Source organism: Leptinotarsa decemlineata, unplaced genomic scaffold, assembly GCF_025532065.1.
Source record: "Leptinotarsa decemlineata unplaced genomic scaffold, Ldec_3_MD MMD2_tig00026336_RagTag_RagTag, whole genome shotgun sequence".
Taxonomy (NCBI): Eukaryota; Metazoa; Arthropoda; class Insecta; order Coleoptera; family Chrysomelidae; genus Leptinotarsa; species Leptinotarsa decemlineata.
This window is the reverse complement of record NW_027412692.1, coordinates 4,750,574-4,770,452: the sequence shown is the minus strand read 5'-3', so window position 1 is coordinate 4,770,452 and position 19,879 is coordinate 4,750,574. Positions and strand designations below refer to the sequence as shown.

The 19,879-nt window shown below is 35.2% G+C and overlaps 1 protein-coding gene across 1 annotated transcript; it reads left to right on the top strand.

Moving 5' to 3' along the window:
* Positions 1–7,516: 7,516 nt before the first annotated feature.
* LOC111511996 (facilitated trehalose transporter Tret1-like) lies at positions 7,517–17,510 on the top strand. Its single transcript, XM_023168422.2, has 2 exons — positions 7,517–7,761; positions 16,173–17,510. Exons 1-2 carry the CDS (start codon positions 7,611–7,613, stop codon positions 17,507–17,509), a joined length of 1,488 nt encoding a protein of 495 aa, XP_023024190.2. The 5' UTR covers positions 7,517–7,610; the 3' UTR covers position 17,510.
* Positions 17,511–19,879: the final 2,369 nt, after the last annotated feature.

Sequence of the window (19,879 nt, the reverse complement as noted above, 5' to 3'; positions counted from 1 at the left end):
CCACTCCCCCACTATCGATATCGATATGCGCTCGTGCTTGTTTCAACAAAACAAAACAGGTGCAAGCACGCTGAAGTAAGGTAAGTACGCGGTGGGCTGTGAAATGCTCCCGCACATATTTCCGAAAGTTGTTTCTCTGCATGATCCACACATCCATGTATAGAGTTAGTTATTTACTTTCTTCCTTTCTTTGGAGGATTCCCACATTTTTTTGTATCAAGATGGAGTAGTAGAAACCCAAAAACTTTCTTTTCCAAAAAATATAGTAAGCATCATATCCACCAATAATATCGCTCAGTTTTCGAAAAAGGCAGATCAGAAAGATCAGGATAAGTTGTCTCATGGTTTTTCTCCCAAACTTTATATAAGTCAAACGAGAAGAATCTTTTTCCAAAGAATGAAAGGATGAAGACCGATTTCACATTTGCAAAGCATATTTTAGCATGAGACTAATCACGACTATGATGTGTTATATCTGAAAGGGAAAGGTCTAAGACTCAATTTTTTGTAATGCTTAGAAATCAATAGTTTTAGGAACTCAGAACATATACTTCATAGAAAATTCACTAGGTTCAATTTGGAGAAGAAGAAATTGTTAATTCATGGATATCATAATGGAAAAAACACATCTATGAAAAATATTGTCTACGTCAAACAATTTCGAAATTATTCCTTTGTTTACGGTGATAGAAATAAAGATACAGCATTGCATTCATTTGAAGGGAAATAACTTATTTGGTAAGTTAGCTTGTGAAATGTTTATCTAGAATTATATGGTTGCAGTGATTAAAGTCGCTATTAAGGTGGCACGAACAGAATAATCATTCTTCTTGAACTTTTCTGTTTTCACATTTTTCGTTGGAAGGGCTTCTGGATATCTGATAAGCCTGGTGATAGATCATTTTAGAGACCGAAATATAAATATTCACAGAATAAAGTTGAAAAGTAGTTGCAGGATTCCTTCAAATATCGATTTTCGGGTCGATGCCTTGCAAGTCTTTGGAAAAAAATGTTTTTACTTTCACTCCTCTATTTCGTACAAAACATTGTGGGAAGTTTCCAAAGAAAAGAAAAAAATCGAATCGAATTCTTCACAAAGATGTGGAGATTATGAATAGAAGTTCCATTCAGATGCAAACTTGAATCTGAATTAACTTCATGATCTATTGTATGTTAAAAAATAATACTCTCTTTTCGAACATGGAATTGAATCAGATATCATCCACATGAACGCTACACAATATAGTTATTATTTGAAAGAGTTACGATATAAAATTTCACTAACATGGAACACTATCATCCTCAATGGCGGACTTCGAACTTTCTGGGTGGCACACTTGCTTTATTACCTCATCAACACCTATCTGGATAATAATACAAGATGTATCCCTTCTTTCATTCATAACATTGGGACCTTATGTCACGTATGAGAAAAATCTACCCATGTCATCGATGATAGTACGTACTAACATTCCTAAGCTTCTGTTCAGAGAAATCTGTTTTTCTGTTAACCAGCTGCCGCACCCCTACGAACGACAACCCTCAGAAGTCGAAACTTGAGCGAGCTTAGGACTACCGAGGTCTTACCTTTTAACGTATGATTCCTAACACGGCTTGAACCACCGACCAACACGGCAGTCAATTCGACTGAGTATACAAAGCACCCACCTCGAACCGCCTGGCTACCAACCACCTTATTCAATAAATTCAATATGAGTCATAGAAATTCAAATCGAAAGATGTATTTTTTAGATGGGATTAGTTTTTGGAAAAAAACTTCCTGTCTTTCACTTTTTCATCTTCATATAATTTTCTTATAACTCAAACGTTTATATGATAGTACTTGTTTCAAACGGACTTTTTCTTCCATTTTCTATCTGAAAGTAAATTCTATGCACGATCTACACATCTTTGCAAAAATAATATTTTGAACTTTCCACAATTATTGAATGAAAATAGAGAAGTGACAACCAAAAGGCTTTTTCTCGAAAACTGATCTCTTCTGAAACACACTCCTAGTAATGAAAATTTGAGTCTGATAATAATAACCCTAAAATAGCAGGTGGAAGTCTACGGACACTGTGACAGGACGGCACAGGGCGGGAACATAACGGGACGTGGCCTTCGAGCGGAAACAGAACGGATTGGCCTGACCAATCCTGTTTCCATATCACGATATGTTCCTATCCGTTGCCTGCCTTAGTGTGCGCACCTCAATAGAAAACCGTAGAAACGAAAAAGAAATTCACGTCATGTTTCCATTCCGGCATGTTCCCGTTCTATGCCGTCCTGTCGCAGTGTGTGTAGACTCTTAGCCATATCAACAAATATTGAAATTGCCAGATAGTTCAAGCGAAGTGCACACTGTGTCAGAACTTCACAAGACGGGACCATAGGAATGTGGCCTTCGAGTAGAGACAGCACGGCATTGGCCTGGCCCGTCCTGTTCCCATTCTGGCATGTGCTTGTCCGTTGTCTTCTCTAGTGTGCACTCCTCCATAAGAAACTGTAGCGTAGAATATAAACGAATATTGATATTGGTAGATTATTCAAACAATGCCCATACTGCGACAGGGCGGCACAGAACGGGAACATGACGAGATGTGGCCTTCGAGCGGAGACAGTACGGCATTGGCTTGGCCTGTTCTATTCTCGTCCTGTCATGTTGGCTTGTGCCTGTCCGTTGCCTGCCACAGTGTGCCCCCTCCATAGGAAATCTTAGTAACGGAAAACGAACTTCACGTCATGTTCATATCTTGGTATGTTCCCATTCTGTGCCGTCCTGTCGCAGTGTGTGTAGACTTTTAGCCATATCAACGAATATTGACATTGCCAGATCGTTCAAGCAAAGCGCACACTGCTACAGAAAGGCACAGAACGGAAACATGACAAGATGTGAACTTCGAGCGGAGACAGTACGGCATTGGTTTGGCCTGTTCTATTTTCGTCCTGGCATGTGCCTGTCCGTTGTCTGCCACAGTATGTCCCCTCCATAGGAAATCTTAGAAAGGGAAAACGTGCCGTCCTGTCGCAGTGTGTGTAGACTTTTAGCCATATCAACGAATATTGACATTGCCAAATAGTTCAAGCAAGGTGCATACTGCGACAGGAGGGCACAAGATGGAACGTACGGGATGTCACCTTTGAGTGAAGACAGTACGGCATTGGCCTGGCTTGTCCGTTGCCTGCTGTAGTATGCATCCCTCCATAAGAAACTGTAGCGTGAACTTTCACTGATATCAACGAATATTGATATTGGTAGATTATTTAAACGATGCGCATACTGCGACAGGACGGCACAGAACGGGAACATGACGTGGTATCTGGCTTTGGAAGTTCGTAGGGTCACAGCGAAAAAAATTTTCAACGTTATTTACTGCAAAAAACAATAAGTACAGCATTTCAAGTGAAAAAACATTGATATCAAATTTCTATTTTTGGTACACAATTTACAGTTCCGAATTTGCTATACAAATTGGGAGACTTGAAAAAATTGAAATATTCTGCGTATGTAATGTGTCAGAAAAAAAGATATTCGTTCATAAATAAAGTGACAATCATCCTATTATCATAAAACAAATTCACTAATCAGTTTATTAATTTCGAGTTTAACTTTTTTCTACTTCAGATCTTCTGCAGAGCTTTGCATTTCATATCAATTATACTGACTTACGAATATTTTTTAATTCACTAAACATTTTGAAGGTTTCATTTTCATATTCGTGTATGATAAGTAAATCAAACAACTGAAGTTTATAATCTTCAACAACCAAACGCGAAATTTATACCAAGGTACCAAAAATAAAGGAAGAGGACATTCACCTGCACCTGCTTATAAGGATGAATGTGAAAAATAGTAATGTAGCCCCTACCGGTAGGGCTACATGATATTTTGAACAATTCACAATGTTCCCGAACATTCAATAGCTTTATAGAATGTTTCAGACTGTTTCACCTGAGATATTCCAGAATGTTCATGCATCTTTCATATTATTTAACAATATTTCACAACATTCTAGTGTGATGAAGAAAATAACTGCAATGAAAACTCTTCATAAAGGTACACCTTAGAAGTTTATGTCAGATGCTAACACTAGAAGGAAAGTGTAGAAACCCAAAAAACTTTTTTCCCAAAAAAACATTCAATTTGGGACTTAATTTCCAAACTGAATACAGATGTGATTTTTATTTTATTTCAGCCCCACAAACACATCCACATATTTAAAATAAGTGAGAATTACCTGTTAATGCAGAAAAGTACAGAAATGCCGTATCGCTTTTATTCTTCTTGTTGGATGAAAGTTCTTGATCTTTGAGATCGTAAGTAGATGGTATATAAACAACTTCCTCGAAAACATGACTTAGCTTATCTTTTTCTACTTGTTCCTTCATTGATGTGTTTCAGATTTACGTTGTTTCGTTGAAGATGAAAGTTAAGGTGAAGTACAGGAAATCCTTGAGCGTTACTACAGATTTTATTATTCTGCGTTGAAATATAATCCGTATATTAATATTTAGTTACGATTGAAATGATTTCATCAAATATAAAGTTTGAAAACAAGTATAATCTAAGTGTGATTACTAAATATTTGTTAGTGTTACTACTGGGTGACCCAATTATTCAGGTATATTGCTATTGTGGGATTGTGACATTTTGTTTGTTGCTCAACCATATTTAAAAAATGGGCATTTTCTGAATGGGTACTGTTTACTGGAAACGTGAAAAAAATTAAACCAAAAATAACATTCTGACAAACTTTAAAAATTTGGAATATTCTCTTGAGGAAATTTTTGGAAGGAGAAAGAAAGAACCAGCAAAATAACTTCATTACCATTAGTTTTTTCGGTAACCAGTAACAACAGCAACAACAGAACAACTAACTTGATCATGATTCTTTCTAAAACATTCAAAACGAAGAGGAAAAAGAAGTTTCTACTCTCTCTCTTTTCTCTATATCTCTGTCTCTCTGTTACAAAGAATCGTTCGAATTTCTTACTCAAATAAGAAATTTAATTAATTATCACCATGAGGATACCTAACAAATAATTATCAGCTTCGTGAACCAAGCAAATCCATAGCTTGGTCAGCTGCATTTCTCCATTGATGTATTCTCTGCTGTATTTTTCCAAATTCACTTCATACATCTTTTATCCACCTTGACTCAGGTCTTCTTCTTTGTTTGTTACCGGTTTGTTTCAGATGTGTTGTCACTGTGTTGCAATTATGTTTGGAGTTTTGTTATACTCAGTTCATGTTTTTTTCACCGAATATCTTTCCGAATACCTTTCTCTACCAAGGCAGTGGTTTCTGTTGATCATTCTTTGCTATAATCAGGTATCTCAGGCATATGTTGGTATAGGCAGTATAACAATTTCATGTGTTCTCATTCAGTCTCCTCATATTTTTTCAGGCTTTCTTTTCTCTAATCTGTTCCTGGACACGATTACCAGGATATCAACAAACACTAGATATCGATATCTTTGGGTAGGGATTCGTATGAGTGGTATAAGTTGTATTGCCAATTGCATATGCAGGAAATTTTCTGTGAAGATTCCTGCACTGACGCCTGTCGGATATAATCCAACGCCGTTCGTGGTATTATCCAGTGGAGTAGTTGTTTTCTGATAGGCGTCAATCCATTCAACCTACTGTGTAGGTATATTCGACACTGGATTGAACATTTAAAGTTCATGTCTTTAGATTTTGGTATGTGATGAAATTTCCGAAGATGATGTGGAATGTTTGAAAACATTCCGGAACGAGTAGGCAAAAAATTTTGCCTGTCAGAAATTTTCAGAATGGTCCAGAACATTCTATAGTACTGGGGAGCATTCCACAATATTCCGAAACATACTAGAATGTTGTGAAATATTGTTAAATAATATGAAAGATGCATGAACATTCTGGAATATCTCAGGTGAAACAGTCTGAAACATTCTATAAAGCTATTGAATGTTCGGGAACATTGTGAATTGTTCAAAATAGTAATGTAGCCCCTACCGGTAGGGCTACATGATATTTTGAACAATTCACAATGTTCCCGAACATTCAATAGCTTTATAGAATGTTTCAGACTGTTTCACCTGAGATATTCCAGAATGTTCATGCATCTTTCATATTATTTAACAATATTTCACAACATTCTAGTATGTTTCGGAATATTGTGGAATGCTCCCCAGTACTATAGAATGTTCTGGACCATTCTGAAAATTTCTGACAGGCAAAATTTTTTGCCTACTCGTTCCGGAATGTTTTCAAACATTCCACATCATCTTCGGAAATTTCATCACATACCAAAATCTAAAGACATGAACTTTAAATGTTCAATCCAGTGTCGAATATACCTACACAGTAGGTTGAATGGATTGACGCCTATCAGAAAACAACTACTCCACTGGATAATACCACGAACGGCGTTGGATTATATCCGACAGGCGTCAGTGCAGGAATCTTCACAGAAAATTTCCTGCATATGCAATTGGCAATACAACTTATACCACTCATACGAATCCCTACCCAAAGATATCGATATCTAGTGTTTGTTGATATCCTGGTAATCGTGTCCAGGAACAGATTAGAGAAAAGAAAGCCTGAAAAAATATGAGGAGACTGAATGAGAACACATGAAATTGTTATACTGCCTATACCAACATATGCCTGAGATACCTGATTATAGCAAAGAATGATCAACAGAAACCACTGCCTTGGTAGAGAAAGGTATTCGGAAAGATATTCGGTGAAAAAAACATGAACTGAGTATAACAAAACTCCAAACATAATTGCAACACAGTGACAACACATCTGAAACAAACCGGTAACAAACAAAGAAGAAGACCTGAGTCAAGGTGGATAAAAGATGTATGAAGTGAATTTGGAAAAATACAGCAGAGAATACATCAATGGAGAAATGCAGCTGACCAAGCTATGGATTTGCTTGGTTCACGAAGCTGATAATTATTTGTTAGGTATCCTCATGGTGATAATTAATTAAATTTCTTATTTGAGTAAGAAATTCGAACGATTCTTTGTAACAGAGAGACAGAGATATAGAGAAAAGAGAGAGAGTAGAAACTTCTTTTTCCTCTTCGTTTTGAATGTTTTAGAAAGAATCATGATCAAGTTAGTTGTTCTGTTGTTGCTGTTGTTACTGGTTACCGAAAAAACTAATGGTAATGAAGTTATTTTGCTGGTTCTTTCTTTCTCCTTCCAAAAATTTCCTCAAGAGAATATTCCAAATTTTTAAAGTTTGTCAGAATGTTATTTTTGGTTTAATTTTTTTCACGTTTCCAGTAAACAGTACCCATTCAGAAAATGCCCATTTTTTAAATATGGTTGAGCAACAAACAAAATGTCACAATCCCACAATAGCAATATACCTGAATAATTGGGTCACCCAGTAGTAACACTAACAAATATTTAGTAATCACACTTAGATTATACTTGTTTTCAAACTTTATATTTGATGAAATCATTTCAATCGTAACTAAATATTAATATACGGATTATATTTCAACGCAGAATAATAAAATCTGTAGTAACGCTCAAGGATTTCCTGTACTTCACCTTAACTTTCATCTTCAACGAAACAACGTAAATCTGAAACACATCAATGAAGGAACAAGTAGAAAAAGATAAGCTAAGTCATGTTTTCGAGGAAGTTGTTTATATACCATCTACTTACGATCTCAAAGATCAAGAACTTTCATCCAACAAGAAGAATAAAAGCGATACGGCATTTCTGTACTTTTCTGCATTAACAGGTAATTCTCACTTATTTTAAATATGTGGATGTGTTTGTGGGGCTGAAATAAAATAAAAATCACATCTGTATTCAGTTTGGAAATTAAGTCCCAAATTGAATGTTTTTTTGGGAAAAAAGTTTTTTGGGTTTCTACACTTTCCTTCTAGTGTTAGCATCTGACATAAACTTCTAAGGTGTACCTTTATGAAGAGTTTTCATTGCAGTTATTTTCTTCATCACTTGGTAAGTTTCCTACATTTTTAGTAGAATGACGTAGTAGGAGAAAACCAAAGAAATTTTTCTCCTAAAACTGATGTCTTCTGAAATTATTCCCATTTTCAATTCGTTTCTTTGTAATTGAGAATGAACCATGCTTCAAGTTCTTCACTCAGTTCCATCGCTGTCTTATGTTAATTCCCTATGTCTATCAATGGGTAGTTTTAAATTGACGTTTTACGTGTGTTTCTGTTCAAAATTCAAGACAAAATATCGGCTGTTCTGAATGTCCAAGCCATCAAAATTGAAAGAAATATATTTATCGATTTCTCTGACTGAATGTGTAGAAAAATTCACAATCGTTTGGGAAATATCAGGTTCATTTCATTAGTTCGGAATTCCATTGTCTAATATGATATAAATTGATTCGAAATCTCTGAGAGAATCTGTAAAAATTTAAAAAGATTAGCTGAAGAATGTCAATAAAATTAAGCAAAAAAACTGAAATTACAATAAAATAAAATACCCACAAGCAACAACCTAAAAATAAAAAAATTGAACTATTAACACGGGATGAAAATTAAAAAAATTATAAACGAAAAATGAAAACTAAAAATCAAAAAAATTTAGCCAAGTTACTTCACGACGTTTGGATTGTTAGTATCTACAATCGTCTTCGGGTGATAACTGGGCTTATTTTTCCGATATCTGACTATTTATAGGCCATTCGAGTGCTTTCACCTATCCCCTCTTCCCACTCTTCACTTCATCGGTTTTGGCGGAAGTTGACCGTTTGGCGGGAGTTGGTTGTGTTCTGCTTGATTAGAGGTTTTCATATGTCGCGTATCTCTACGCTACCTTGGCTAAATACGTTATTGGAAAACATATATGCGGCTTCTTTGAATTTTCTCCTAAACCAGTGTTCCTCCTTGTAGATGATTTCAGCGTGAGCCCACTTGATGTTATGTTGATGAGTCCAAACATGCTCGGTTATTCCTGATTCGCTGGTTTTTACTCGGTGTGTGTGTTTGTTACATGAAATACATGATAGAAAACATTTTGGCGTAAGTAGACACGTCGAGTTTGTTTATAAGGAAGACAATTCTTGATCTGAATGGCATTGTAGAACACAAGACAAGTTTTTGCGTCCGTAATATAAATACGAAACAAAAGTATATTCGTTCTGCTATGAGAAAAGTGTTCTACTTAGATTTATTTAACGATAGACGTTTTGATTTTGACTATCAAATCGTATTTGAACAAAAGCCATGTAATTTCATGAACTACAACTCACGATTTGATCTCCACAAACTTTATTTGAAAAATATATCCTAATATCATAGGGATATTAACAAAATTCATGAAAACATTACATTCACTATTGAAGTAGAAGCAGAAAACTCAATCAATTTCTTGGACTAAATAATTAGTCGAATGAACAACATACATGATTTTTCAATTTATCACAAACCTTCCTATAATGATATTACTATACATTAGGATTCTACCCATCCAAATCAACACAAAGTAACAGCTATTACTCGTAATAGCATGATTCACAGATTACTCAATGTTACTCTTTCAATGGATAATTTCAATAAATAACCTAATATCATCAAGCAAATTGCAGTAAACAATGGATATAAAGCCCAGTTAATAACAAAATATTTTCCAAACAAGTCTACGAAAAAGCGATTCGAGACGTTTTTCCTATTGATTAGTTAGATAATCAAAATCAAAATTATAGAGCTTTAACGTATTTTGGACAAAAACGGAAAAAGTTGCTTCATTTTTGAAAAAACGCGGTATAAATAAAAACAACAATCAAAATTAATTGGCGCTCCGGAGCGACTACATTGATTCCAGTGGCGCATTTGCTTTTTCAACTGCAGGGAAACCCGAAAAAACAGCACCACATCTTCTGAAGATCTTGATCTGCAAATGTCCTTTCTCTCATAAAATAAAATGTAGGGTGTCTCCAAAGGCTCCAATAGATTCAATACATCGCCAGAACACTTCGTGACATGACTATCGTCAAACTTAAACCAGTCCGTTTCGTCTTTGACCAAGGCGTAATAATGACCAAATTCAACGCCAGTACCACAGTGAACAATGACTGCATGAATATTGTAATAGTGGTCTGCTAGATTGAAATGTTCATCTATTTCGAACCTTCGAAAGAGTTTCTTGCTTCCGTCAGAGGTTGAGTCTTGTTTGAAATTCATCAGTGTCATTATTAGAATGACTGGTGCCTCAGATATACTTGTTTCCTTATAACAGTTTGTTAGTTTGGCGCATGTTTGATAATTCAGCCGGTCATCACTTGTTAAAAGTTCCATTTACAGATGATTTAACAATAAACAAAATAAGCAAAAGATTTACAAACACAAGACAAGATGGACTGTACGGAATCATTCAATCCAGAGCGGTCAGGAGTATTGATTTTGCTATTGTTTTGCTCACGAAGGTGTTTGAGTTTAATAAATAAGTAGGGAACATTCCCGTTATCGTTCATCATTAAAACCTCGTTCTTGAAATTCTTCGTCGTGAACAACACTTGTAAAATGCTATTCATGTAGCAAGTGTGTCCTAAATTATCCAATACAATTTTCTTCTCTAGATTTTAAAATTGCAATTTGCAATTGCAATTGTAATACGTTGGGAAAGTTATTTAAAAATAATAAAGACAAAACATCCAAATTCGAGAAATCAGGAGTATATAAATTAAAGTGTGGAACGTGTCCTAAGGTATATATTAGACAATTGGCAGAACATTTAGGAATTGAATCCAGGAACATCATATGAGCTATGTAAATAAGAAAAACAAGTTCAATATATTCAAATCATCTTTTAGAAGAAAATCACATCTTCAACTAAGAGTTCGAAATTTTACACATAGAAAATAAAGGTTTAAAACTGAATTATTTGGAAGTAATGGAAATTAATAAACTGAAAAATTCAAACAGTCTAATGAATGACCAGCTGGATTAATATTATTGAACTTGTTTTCTTAAAAAACCAAGGAAATATTATTATTGACGTAGAAGTGAGGTAATATGCTTCAGGTAATCATAATTGAAGTGGTACCTCAGGTATATGAGAATTGTAGAGGCTTGGGTAATTTGATGGAAGTGGTCCCAATTGTAGGTACCTGTGGTATATATAAATATTAGCGTAAGAAGCAACTTGTAGTATTCAAATTACTGTTGAAGAAGCTAATGTGTTAGCGAAACATGTGATATATATTTCAAATAAAGTTTGTGGAGATCAAATCTTGAGTTCTAGTTTGTGAAATTACTATGGCTCTTCATCATTAACGAACGAATCAATCTCAATTCTGTATTTTAATTTTCAAAAACTCTACACATGTATACGATTTTGTGTGTTAAATGTTATCGCTAGAACAAGAGATATTCACCCCTGCCACTCAGTTTTATCTCCAGTCAGTGAATATTTGCTCTGTGTTATCTTAGAAATCCTCAAAATTACGTAAATCCATCCATAGGAACACTATGATATTGTAGAATAGAGTGAGAGAAAAAAAATGTAAATGAAGGAATCAATATGAAAGTGCTTGAAGTGCTTAAAACCTGCTGCTAGAAGATTATTGTTATTCAGAAATTATCATCATCCTGAGTTGTTATTCTGCAAATAATTCACTCGCAATGATGATCATTCGATATCTTTCTATAACAAATCGAAAAACTCCGGAAAGCGTAGGTTTTTGGCGTTCAACAACAGTTTCAATTGAGATAACCTTTATTCTACGAAGATATGGTGTCGTCCATATCAAATAATTTGACTCTGATCTTCAATTATTGTTGTTTTGCCAAAGGAAACGAAGTTACAAAAAAATCAGTCCGTCGATGATCTTCAACGTTGAATCAGACTAGTTTTAAATGCCAACCTTTTCTCAAATACTGAAGATGACACTGAAGAAGCAAATGCATACCTTCGTTCTCAAAAAAATATTATTTTGTCAGTCCAGTCCTGATTTACGAAAATTCAGAATATGATCAGTAATGACCTAGTGGCTATAGTGAAGGGAGTCAAAAACTTTACTCTCTGGTTTTCGAGTAACATTTCATCATGAGATTTCCCCTGAACAGTTTACAAAATCGCAATACGTGTTTCGCTTCACAACAGCTTCCTCAGACGTGTCATCCAGTATGAAAACGTCCGAGAAGGTAATTGTACAGCTGAAAACATGTTGTCGTGTGGTGAACTGTTCAGTGCAAATTTCACAATGCATTGTTATTTGAATACGTTTTGGATTTCCTTCAAGCATTGCTCAATTCCATCACATGTCTTAGTTTTCCAGGTCTATGAATGAATTAAATTTGGAGTTATTATAGCCCCACAGGATACGGGAATGACAGAATTACTTGTGGTTCTGTTATTCCCCAACTGAATGGCATCCCAACGATGGCTTAATCCTAAGGTGTGTGTATCCGTGCCAAGAGGATGAATGAAACTGAGCTGCTGTCACTACGGAACCTTCGAGATACCGGATGCCCTCTCGTCGTAGCATCGCCTTGTCACGGTAATGCTGGGCTCTGCCGTGATTGACCTTCATTCCTCAGCTACTCACTTATGGTCAGAGTAAACTCAAAAATTCTTTCTGACGCTGAGTCTACAGAGGAGATGGATGTCGAGCTTACGACTCCAACTGACCTCCCTGTAAATTTAGATCTCAACTCTCCAACTCCTGATCTAATAACGGAGCCTGAAAAAGGTTTGGTGGCGTAGTCAGGAAATGACTGAGTCGTCTCCTCAAGAGCGGGGTACCTTATGAAACCGCGTTGCACCAAATTCTTGAGCGGCGTACGGAGACTCTGTCTCAGGTGGAGGAACAAACCCCCGATGAACAGATTAGCAAACATTTGCACTCAAGTGATGATTCACCAGAACCAGAGGCTAAAACGCCCTGCACGGGTGCATCGTCAGGTGTAGCACTTTGACTATCCGACTACCTCATTAACGATGAAACAGCAGAGCATATATTTTGTGCCTGTCCCGCAGGGGACCGAATCAGGTTTTTAGAATTCGGCAGAGCCGTACTCTTACCATCTGACCTGTAAGACCAGTCACCATACAAACTAATCGGCTTCGTTAAGAAGCTGGGTTTATTTGGTCGAGTGTGAATAGGTGTGAGCCACAATAAACCCTTGCGAGTTGAGGTGGAGGATCGAATAGACTCACTCACTTTGGACCTAACCTAACATGCAATACCAGCACTCCATCGTACTTAGCAACTGAACGGAAACGATTTGTAGTGCCCTACAATTTCCTTCAAATGGAGTGTTGCTAGGAGATGTTTTTGTTTAGAAAATATAGAAAAGAATCGATAAAAACTTCAATCAGCAACGTTTTTCCAAAAGTAGTTTAAAACCTACAATTGGTGACCTTAAGAAGTGAAAAGTTATTACGCATTTGATAAAACCATGGTCAAGTTACTTCAAAACCTTTCGCGAGAGCAGTTAGTTAATCTACTTGAATATTTCAATGTCAATTCTGGTGGAACTGTTCCTGACATGAAAATAATGCTGGAGGCTGAAATTCTTAAGGAGTATCCTGGAATGATAAATTCCCAAGACTTTGATTTCACAGAAATTCTTTGCAAAATCAGTAATCGGGAGAAATCTAAGGAATCTCAAGCAGAAGGTAGTGTTATCGAAAAGGTTAACAAGCTAGAGATTCTTTGTGATAAGCTGATTGAAAATCTCGAAAATAATAATAGGAGAATGGCAGGCATAGAAAAACTTATTCAACAAATGAGTAAACAGTCTATACCTATACTTAAACCAGCAGTTAGAACGCCTTCAACTTCTACAGAAAAAAAAGTTGTTCTATCAGTCAAACTAGTCTAGACTACAACATGGAGCCAGAAACTGAATTTAATCGTGCAAAATCTGTCACTTTACCATCCTTCTGGAAGATTGAACCCGAACTGTGGTTCAATACCGTAGAAACAATTTTTAATCTTAATAGTATACATTCCAATAAAATCAAATGTGGAAAGGTACTGACAGTTTCAGATTGCAGTATTGTTAAAGAAAATTTAAATATTTTTTTCAATACAACACAAAAATTCTTCAGATTCATATGAACTACTAAAAAGTCAACTCACCAGAATGTATCAAATATCAGACGAAGAAAAGATGACGAAGTTATTCAGTGAGTGTCAACTTGGAGACAGAAAACCTAGTCAGCTCTATCGGCAAATGAAGGATCTTGCTTCAGGACAAATGACTCCAAATGACTCCTTATTATTTTGGCTGAAGAAACTTCCAAACACATTGGAATAACTTATCCGGGCATTTTACGAGAAACTTCCTGAGGAAGAACTTATAACTATGGCCGATGGAATGATGAAAGGAATTGCAAATACGGACGTATGTTCTGTTCAAACTGGTCAAAAAGAAAATCACTTAGAAAATAAAATTGAGCAACTTATTCAAAAACTTGATGAATCTCGTACCAGAAGACGCAGCCCAGTTTTTGAAGGAGAATGGTCTACGTCAAGATCAAGATTTAGATCAAACTCAGCTTTTATAGAAAATTTACCTGAAAATGCAAAATTTCCAAATACAGCAAATGGAATTCTCAAGAAGAAATCAGAAAATGAAAATGAAAATCAGAAAAATCAAATTATGTAAGATTAAAACTGTTTTAATCTTCCTCTTTGAAAATGATCACTTGGTGATCGAAACACTTGTCGAGGTGTTGAAAATAACGATTTGGTGTTGGGAAAAAACTCCAGTAATATTCATTACTACACCAAAGGTTCCAAACAGTGCATCATAAGTAATGAAATAAAGGGATAAAATGAAATTTTTTCTTTCCTAGAAAAATTCAGCTTCTACATAAAATTAATGAAACTTGAGCAACAGAAACAGAAGTTGTTACTATTTGGGAATATAATATACAACACCATGAGGCTATCTCAGAACTCATGGTCAAATTCGAAGAATAGACTTACTGTTGACTCCAGAAAAAAAGACCCAGTAAAGACTTTGCGTTCCCTTTCCAAAGAAGTGAGCTACTTGATGTAAATATCGCCAAAAAAAACGCCTGAAACAGTCACATAAACAACATTCCCTCCAAAATCAGTTAGGTAATATGGATATTTTTTCAAAAGGTGTATGTGTGTAAAACCAAAAAAATGATATAATAAAAGTCTTCAAACCGATAGAAGAGGTGTAATAGCCATCAATGAAAGTTAAATTACAGGAACTGTAACGATTCGCGTAAATAGTGAACAAGGAAGTTGTGGAGACACATGAACATACTGGATCTAGATATCAGCTAGATATTAGAGTTAATGTGTGTAGTGAAGTTGTTATGAATAGCTGCCCAAAAGATCCAAAAGAGCGAATTGGGTCGGAACTCTTTGGTATGGTATCCTGATTGGTCCAATGTAGATGGGTGTGCATATTACAGGACTAAGATGCAAATTCTCCACAACTATGTCATAGAGAAGTGTGTTCGGGAATATTTCCAAAGAGGCATACTTAGTACGAAGTTCCATTTTTTCTCAGGTAGCCGAGTAGCACCAAAAGATCTGAAAACATGGACTTGTTAGTGTAAATCAGCTTGGAACTGAAGAGCATCACTAAGACAATAGGCAGAATGAAATCGAAAGTAAAAGAAGCTGATGTCTACGCAAAGAGGTGGCCAATGCCGCTTTCCCTGTACTATAATTAACTGTGGATTTTCGAAAAGCCATATGAAGGAATAATTTCGACAATGGGAACTTGATCAACCATAATATCGTTAGGATAAAATGACAGGATGAATATAAATGAAAAAAAAAGCAAAATAGTTCTTGGTTTCAGGAAAAAGAGATGTAAAATTTGTTGAGGCTCGCTTATGTACACAATCAAAATTAACTTCGTTATAGTTCTTGACATTTTGAGGATTATGTATACAGGATCAATAATAGTAGTACTTATACAGTTCATAATCTATAATATGTACAGAAAAGGGTGAGTTTTATTTCTTCAACAATATAAAACATCACAAAAAAATAAAAATTCATGGTGATTTTTTCTATTTTCCTCAGTTTTATTTGAACTCATCACTCTCCGTAGTAGGGTAGGTTGAGTAATAACTTATAATGAGCTATACAGTATAGTAAACAATGTCAATATTTTTCTATCGAAAGCTAGATAGAGAGTTAATATTTGATAATCAGAGCATTTGTTTTTTCAGCACTGTTGGTCACATTCACATTTGGATGTAATTTAGTATGGACTTCGCCTGTCTTGCCGAAATTGAAAGATAGTGACCCAAATGTCAACCCACTAGGAGAACCCATTGAAACAAGTCAAATATCTTTGATGGTAGGATTACCGCCAGTACTATCTTTATTATCCACTTTCTTTGTGGCCAAATTGCCAGATATCATAGGGAGAAGGGAAACTATGAAATACATGTCAATTGGAATGATAATTTCGAATATTGCCGTGGCTTTTGGAACACATATATACATTTACTACGTAGCAAAAACCGTATTCTACATATTTGCAGGATCAGCTTTGACAGCAGTGCAGGTATACATGAGCGAAATTGTAGAAGATCACAATAGAGGGAAATTTGGCTGTCTCATGGGTGTGGCTTTACCATTGGGCAACCTCTATTCTTTCGTTGTGGGTCCTGTAACTTCGGTTCGAGATTTCACTTTACTGTGTACATTACCTCCAGTCATCAGTCTGATTTTTTTCTATACTTCTGTACCCGAGTCACCAGTATATCTAGCAATGAAAGGAAGGAAAGAAGAAACAATAAGAGCGTTGACGAAATTGAGAAACAATAAAAGCAGCAAAGAAATTGAACAAGATTATTCAAAAATTGAGGATTTATCAAAAACCAGAACAAAGTCGGAAAAACATGGATTCGTGAACCTTTTTAATAGGCCAGTACTGAGAAAGGCGATGATGGTTGCCTTGGTAGCGAACATGACACAACATTTATCTGGAGTTGCTGTAATTATGCCTTTTCTAGGGCCCCTTTTCACGGAAGCTGGCACACAATTATCTGGAAATACAGTGGCAATTATTGTGGGAATTGTGAAGGTTTCTGTGTTTTATTTAACTACTCACATCGTAGAGCGAATAGGAAGGAGGCCGCTACTTTTATTTTCATCTTGCTCATCTGGCATTCCACTGTTTCTTCTCGGATTATATTTTTTCTGGAAAAATAACAATTCAGATTTCATTGAAAACATACGATTATTACCAATCGTATCTATTCTGACGTATGTGGTGGTTTACTCTTTGGGACTAGGACCAATTCCAATGGCAATGATTGGTGAACTCTTTCCAAGTGATATCAAATCGGTAGCTACAACTTTTATCATGACTATCGTCACAATTGTAATAACAATTATGTCCACTGCTTATCCTCTCGCTGCTGAGTATTTTGGAGTACAATGGTGCATCTGGACGTTTTCATTTTTCTGCTTTTTGGGTTCTTTTTTCATCTACTTCAAATTACCTGAAACAAAAGGGAAATCGATCAACGAAATTGAAGAGATTTTGAGTCGGTGAAGAAGGTACAGGTAATGTATTTATTGAGAACAGGTATTTAACAAAAGTCTGTGATTCCATTTCATGGAAATATTTCTGCAAGTTGGATTTTTGAAATGTAATAATCCATTTTTTATAATCAAGTGTACTATGTGAATAAAATATATAGAATAGATAGAATATTTATTTAACTATGTTATATAGGAAAGTACATTCATAGCAAATCAGTTAGATTAAAAATACATAGAGACATATTAAGAATATATTAAAATATCTAGAAGGACATAGTAGCGACAAATAAAGATTGCCACGTTGAGTATATTTATGATCATTCTGATATAAAAAATGAAATAGTGATGATATTTATCAGAGCACTTCTGAGAAAACATAGTCGAGCGAATGGGATCTGAAAGGAGTGTTCAAAAAGGCACTTCAAGATATTGCATATATTCTTTAAACTCAACCACTGGATAGAAGCAGTGCTGCAAAAGAAATCTTTTTATTTTTTTTTTGAAAGGAAATTATATTGAGTGACTTGATATCAGATGGTAATATATTATACACATGATAGTCTGGGGAATTTGTTTGGGAGACTGTAAGCCTGTACTTGGAAGTTCTGATATAATATGATCGTCTTGTACAATAGGAATGTACTTGAGATTGTGTTACCAAATTTTTTGTTTGTCTATGTATTTTTGTAAAAGTCTCATATATGTATAAGGAAGGTAGCGATAAAATTTTGAGGCGAACAAATAAAGGACGACAATGTTCTCTGCTATTACAATCTAAAATAATTTTCAGGGCCTTTTTTTGTTGTCGAAAAATTTGCATTGACTTTGAGGAGTTACCCCACATTTTGATACCGTAACTCATATGAACATGAAAAAGTGCAAAGTAGGTACTTTTCAGTGTATCATAATTAACATATCTCTTCAATTGCCGAAGTAAAATAGCGTACTAGAAAGTTTATGTCTGAGTTGTTCAATATGATAATTCCAGCCAAGTTTGTTATCAATAGTTATTCCCAATAATTTAACGTTATATGTCCTCCATGAGAGAATTATTTTTGTGAAATGTGATATTCTGGGTTTTACTATTATTAAGTTGTAGCTTATTAGCCTGAATCCAATATTTGGCTTTTTCTTGTAACGTCAGTGATAACATCGGTAGTTGCTGATAGTCATAGTGAGAGGTAATCAGGGTAGTATCATCAGCAAACAAAGTACACTTTTCCGGTAACAGAAATTGGCGCAAATCAATAATGTAAATGATAAACAGTAACGGTCCAAGGACCGAACCCTGTGGGACACCATATATGTTAGTTTTTAACTCTGACCTCTCATTGCTGACTTCAACAACTTGATAACGATTTTTTAGGTGAGATTCAAAAAGCTTTAGAGTAACTCCTCTCAGTTCATAATAACTCAGCTTCTGAAGGAGGTTAGCATGAGAGACACAGTCGAAAGCTTTCGACAAATCACATAGGATTACTGATGCATGATGTCCTTTGTCTATCGCCTCAACTATATCTCTCACAACACTTTCATCACTGCACGAGTATTCGAGTTGTTTTTTCGAAAACCTAATTGAGAATCATGGAAGTAGTTATTCATCTCAAAATAAGCTGCCAACTTCTCTTTGATTATCTTTTCGAGAATCTTTGAAAATATACAAATTATCGAAATCGGACGATAGTTATCAGGGACTGATTTGTCACCTTTCTTATGAATTGGTATAACTTTTGCATACTTGAATACATCCGGAAACACACCAGTGAATAAAATTAAGTTGATGAGCTCTGTTAATGGTAGTAATATTATGTCAATGGTATCTTTTAATATTCTACTGTTCAGATTGTAAAAATCTGTGCATTTTGAATTTTTCAAAGAGTTTACAGTATCCAGTACTTTTTGAGATGTAACTGGTGGAAAAAAAATTACTTCGAGGGGGCCGGAAATGTTTCGAACTGAAGTAGTTCAGAGTCTGATATTTGTGGTAAAGAGTTAATTATATTTTCTGCTATTCCTATAAAAAAGTTATTGAAATCATCTGGGGTTATATCTAATTGGTTGAGTCTATTTTTGTTCCTCTCATAGTTCACAACTCGCCAACGGGCTTTTGATTTGTTATCTGAGGAAGCGATAAATCGATCATTTGCATTTTTTTTGGCATATGTTAATTGTTTCTTATAGTCAGATTTCAGATTTTTATAGATATTCCAATGATGATTATCTCTGCTAATATTACAAATGGATTTTATCTCAATTAGTTTTTCCCTCATTTCTTTCAGCCAGTTGTTATACCACGATACTGAAGGTTTATCGTTTTCAGTAATTTTTTTAAGGGAAATATGTTTTCAAAGTTTGCCAAGTAAGACTCAACCATGAAATT